Raw genomic sequence first — 6,010 nt, forward strand, 5'->3', positions numbered from 1 at the left:
CTCTGCAAATGAAAGTGATCAGCCGTCTGACTCAGGCACACACTCTACAAACAAAGTGCCAAGTCTCTCTCACACTATGCATAGTGGTTTAGTGCACACTCAGAAATCCTCTCAAATGCTAATACTTTACTCTTTGTAATAACATTTCCCATGCTCAATTAGCACTCTGCTGTAGTACCCACTGGTGGCTGCCAAAATTTAAAAAAATAAATAAATAATATTTTTTTTTAGTTCTTGCCTCATGGGGCCCCCCTAGCCCATTGGGCCCCTGACAGGAGTCACCCCTGTCACCCCCTGATGGCAGCCCTGTCTGTCTGTGCATTTGTCTCTGTCTGTGTATACAAGTGTGTGTCTCACTGTGTATATACGTATGTCTGTTACTCTGTGTGTGTACGTGTATACAATTGTGTGTTTCACTGTGTATATATGTATGTCTGTGACTCTGTGTGGGTATGTGTATACAATTGTGTATATCACTGTCTGTATATGTGTGTCTGTGACTCTGTGTGTATGTCTGAATGTGCATATGTCTCTGTCTGTGTATACAAGTGTGTGTCTCACTGTGTATATATGTGTGTCTGTGACTCTGTGTGCGTATGTCTGTCTATGCATGTGTCTCTGTCTGTGTATACAATTGTGTGTCTCACTGTGTATATATGTGTGTCTGTGACTCTGTGTGTGTACGTGTATACAAGTGTGTGTCTCACTGTGTATATATGTATGTCTGTGACTCTGTGTGTATATCTGTCTGTGAATGTGTCTCTGTATGTGTATACAAGTGTGTGTCTCACTGTGTATATATGTGTGTCTGTGACTCTGTGCATATGTCTGTATATGCATGTGTCTCTGTATGTGTATACAAGTGTGTGTCTCACTGTGTATATATGTGTGTCTGTGACTCTGTGTGCGTATGTCTGTGCATGTGTCTCTGTGTATACAAATGTGTGTCTCACTGTGTGTATATGTGTGTCTGTGACTCTGTGTGGGTACGTGTATACAATTGTGTGTCTCACTGTGTGAATATGTGTCTGTGACTCTGTGTATATGTTTGTATTTACATGTGTCTCTGTCCATATATACAAGTGTGTGTCTCACTGTGTATATATAACTAACATGCAAGCAGTGGCCCATGGGCCCTGGTATCTGATTTGGCAGCTACAGCAATACATTGTGTAAACATGAGGGGGAGTTAGCAGAAGGTTTCTTAGAAAAAACGAATCTGTTGAGTTTCCCCCTGTGGTTTGTGTGATACTGAAACCACCCATGATGGGATTCACTCATATTAATCCACTTTAGGGTCTATATAGAGCAATATAGATACAGGGGAAGAGTGAATACCCAGCAGAATTGTTTCGTGTCCTTTTGCCGGCAAATTCATTAAATGTGTGATTGCCATTTCTATTCTTTTACAGGTTTTACATCTATTTACAATTTAGCAGCTCATACATATGTAAGGCATGACTCCCACAGTCACAAGAACTAGACTTTTTTTAGAACTAATTGATTCTGGTAATTAATTTGTCCTACCTGCCAGAGGAGAGAATTCAGGGCCCCCGAGCACAAGGATCAGGCTTAGTCTCGCTAACATCTCCCATAATTATCTAATAGGATGGGCTGAAAGAATTCCAGCTCTATTAAAACACTTTTAACTATTAACCACAGTGATTGGAATTGTAATGATGACTCAGTTTCAAGAAATTAAAGCTTAAAATCAAGAGAAGGATGCAAAGTACCTTTTTTAATATCCAGGAGTTTAACATCAATAATTAGAGCAATTTGCAAGATGCGCGCTCAAATTATCTGACTATGATGTTGGATATGACGCTAATTTGAGAAAATTGACTTCAGGGAAATGATTTAGATTAAAATCTGCAAACACAAAAGGCGGCTGATAATGGGATTGGTATAAATTAACCCACAGGTGCAATAAAATATGTTTGTGTGCTTGTGTCTGTATATACTGCTGTGTAACCCGTTTACACTAAAGGAGTGTGTGCCAAATTGTAATATTATTATTATTATTATTTATTACTATTATTACTATTGTTATTATTATTATTATAATTATTATTGTTATTATAATTTTTTATTATTATTGTTATTATCATTATTATTATTATTGTTGTTCTTATTATTATTGTTATTATTATTTATTATTGTTATTATCATTATTATTATCATTATTGTTATTATTATAATTATTATTGTTATTATTACGTATTATTATTATTATTGTAAATGTTATTAATATTGTTGTTATTATTGCTGTTATTATTATTATTATTATTGTAAATATTATTATTATTTTTGTTATTTTTAACGTTGTTATTATTTATTATTATTATTATTGTTATTGCCATTATTGTTATTATAAATACTATTATTATTATTATTGTTAATATTATTATTATTATTATTAATAATAAAAATAATAATGATGATAATTATAATAGAAGTAATAATAATAATGCTTCTAATAATAATGATATTACTTATTTGTATTACTATTATTATTATTAGTAGTACTATAAGTACTGTGCTTATAATAATAACAATAATAATTAAAATTGTTGTTGGTTTTATTGTTATTATAATACGTAGTAGTTTTATAAGTATTTTATAATAATAATAATAATAATAACCGTTGGTTTTATTGTTATTATTATTATTGTTATTATTTGTAGTAGTAGTAGAAGTATTTCATAGTAATAATAATAATAAAAATTACAATTGTTGGTTTTATTGTTATTGTTATTATTATTATTTGTAGACGTAGTAGTATTTATAATAATAATATAACCAGGGATATACTTTATGCAATATGCTTACATGTAAGTCCTATAAGTTTATTTACACAGACAAGCTTAGATAAAAAAAATACTTGTAATTAACTCTAGTAGTTTATAAATGGTAAATAATTGGTATATTTGCTTAACAAACACAACGTACCACATTACTAATAAGGATGTTAGCGATTCTCCAGTAAAATATATGGATAAAAAGTGCTATTTACAGCATGTAGTAATAATGAGTATTAATGCTCCCTGTTAGCACCTAGCTAAGCACCCCTTCATGCAATCCAACCTCTTAATTCCTTTCAATGGAGCTGACACTATTTCCCCCGCCCTGCTGGGCAGCTATTGGTTCTGTGGGGACAGTTGTCTATTCTGTGACAGAACAAATCTGATTTACATTGGGTAAACCAGGCTGGTGCTGTTTCTGCTCCCTGAAGCTTCTGGTTGTACCCAGCAAATTGCTGCTCACTTCCTTATATTTACAATTGAAATTATATATTTTTTACTTTTTTGGACAATGAATTTAAATTTCACTTCTCCTGTGCATCCAGTTTCTGCTGCAAGACCAACTTCGTTTTTTATTGAAGATATTTTGCTGCATAAACCAAAACCATTGAGAGAATCTGCTTCTGCACATTTTAGCAACTCCTTCACCTCTAGGGTTCCCTTCCTAGATTATGGTTACCCCTTAATGCCAACACCTACCATCCTCGCCCCCCATCCTCACCACCCTCTGCACAAACCAGACCACCACCATCCCTTCTTTCTTGCCACATCAGGTAAGTACTTATTCATTCTTTTAATATTCAGCATTCAATTTTCTTGGCTGTGTTTTCAGAATGATTAGGAAACAGTGACCAATTGTATCTAGACCATTATTTTAAAAATAATAATCTACAAATACAAATACATCTTAGGATAAATTTAATTGTTGCTGTAAATTGAAACAAGTGATTAAATGATAGAATATTTTGTGCCATATAACGATTACTCATATGCTGATATAATCCTATTTATTTTGTATTTTATATTGTCCACATGTTTAATATGACTTTATTACTGCCATTATATATTTTCTCACATAATTCAATACAATTATAATAGAATATTAAATATATATTTGTCCAATTAATTTTTAGGAGTTAAAACATACTACGAAAAAAAATAATTTAGTTGGTTAGATATATATTTAAAATACACTAATAAAAATATCACATCAATCATCTATTTTTGTTTAAAAATTCTTATTTCACCAAATGATTAGATAATCAAGAGATTTTAAAGACAGAACAATAGTTTAATATTATAGCTATTCTGTTTATAGTAATTCCTCTTTGTCATTAATCAGTTAAATAAAGATAAAAACTGTATTAAATTGATTAATTATGTATTTCCCTGTTAAAGTACAAAAATAACTATTTAAAATAAATATGTATATAGCTTTTATTCAAGGCATTTAAATATAGTAACAATACTAATAGTAGTAATAATAATAATTAGGTCTTATTTTAGGCACGTGTTAGAAGTTTGTTAAATTATTAGAATTATTATCATTTTCATGAAAATCAGTTACATTTTAGTAGAGTAAAAATACAAAGCAAAAACATTTGTATATATATATATATATATTTAACATTTTTATTTGTAAACATGTTATTGGCGTTTAAGGATTTAATAAAAGTTAATTAATATTTTCTATATAGCTCAGTTCTGACCTGTCAAATGTTTATTTGGTGCCTGAACAGACAACTTTGCAAGTATTTTTTAGAAAACTTATTGAATGGTTTAATAAAAATTAGGAAGCTTCAGCGTATTTTATTTAATAACTGCCAATCAGAACACACAATACTCAGTTATTAATTCCAAATAAATATAGGATTTTATTAACCATTGAAAATAATAAAGATAAATCAGATTTACATTTAAGATAAAACATGTTTGTTTCTGATGTACGGTTATTAGGATCCCAGTTCTTAGGAAAGTGTTTTTCTCCTGTCTACAAGTCTGTGGCATAAATAAGTTACCGCTATTTAATAAATGATCTCATGCTTGTTATTTTATATATATTTATGTTTCATATATAACAATATACAGTGAATATGTTTCTGTCTCTGGGAATTAGGCGAGAGTAAATTTCTACATTCTCTGTCTACTAACAATATAATAATTACAAGTAGTAGAACTTATTAACCTGTGCATGAAACGGGATAATCGTGACATGTTCCCCCCCCCCCCAGGTCTGCCGGTGCCAGCTCTGTTCCCTCATCACACCGAGCTACCAGGAAAACATTGCCGCAGACGGAAGGCTCGCACTGTATTTTCTGATTCACAACTTTCAGGGCTGGAGAAAAGGTTTGAACTGCAGCGCTATTTATCAACACCTGAAAGAGTGGAACTTGCTACTGCACTCAGCCTTTCAGAAACTCAGGTAAAGTATGTCAGTCCTCAAACGATAAAGTATTTATTTTAAATGATATTTTAAGTAAAATGCTGTAATAATTGTGAAATGATGGGAGTAACGACAGGGATGGTGCAATTGCTAAGGGTGGATTATCCCCAGGGTCCCATCTGACTCCCTCCCTTCAACTAGCAGCTGCAGGTGTAAACATTACATAAGGACAACACAAGCCTGAGATAATCATTGAGGGCTTCTCTTATTTTCTTACTAACCTGAGCATCCTGTAAGGAAGAATTAGATGGATCCCACATCTATATATATATATATATATAAATTGTAGCAAGGGAAATGGTCTATTACAAATTATCCTCCGATACTACTACTAGTTACTAGTTATATCCCTTGATTTAATCCAGTTACATACTAGAGACAGTGCAATGACTTATGAATATGTCCAAAAGCCACATATTTTTTTAAAAACAATGAACAATAAAGTGACTCAATGTTATATTCATGTTTGTATTTGTAATTATTGAACATCCCCCATCTACTCTACAGAATTAAGAATGTGTTGCATATGGGGATATTTAGATGTATTTGCCTATAATAACTACAATAATTAACTTGTCAGTAATATAACTTAGCTACAAATAATTATTTTATAGACTAGTCTGCAGCACATTAGAAGTGAAAGTGATTTGCGTTCTCTTCTATGAGAAGCTGTCTTTTTGTTAAGATCGGGCACAATAACTATCCAGGGAATTGATGAAATACGTGTTTTTAACTGTCAGCAATATCACTAATATTTACATGATAT

The 6,010-nt window shown here is 31.6% G+C and overlaps 1 protein-coding gene across 1 annotated transcript in view; it reads left to right on the top strand.

Annotated features, from left to right (window-relative positions):
- The first annotated feature begins 3,312 nt into the window (after nucleotides 1-3,312).
- BSX (brain specific homeobox) overlaps nucleotides 3,313-6,010 on the top strand; it is a 2,963-nt gene continuing 265 nt past the window's right edge. The window contains exons 1-2 of the mRNA XM_053689823.1: nucleotides 3,313-3,574; nucleotides 5,033-5,223. Of these exons, the coding sequence (XP_053545798.1) occupies nucleotides 3,313-3,574; nucleotides 5,033-5,223 (453 nt within the window). The remainder of the gene's footprint in view (nucleotides 3,575-5,032; nucleotides 5,224-6,010) is intronic.

This window comes from Bombina bombina, chromosome 8, assembly GCF_027579735.1.
Source record: "Bombina bombina isolate aBomBom1 chromosome 8, aBomBom1.pri, whole genome shotgun sequence".
In the NCBI taxonomy this organism is placed as follows: Eukaryota; Metazoa; Chordata; class Amphibia; order Anura; family Bombinatoridae; genus Bombina; species Bombina bombina.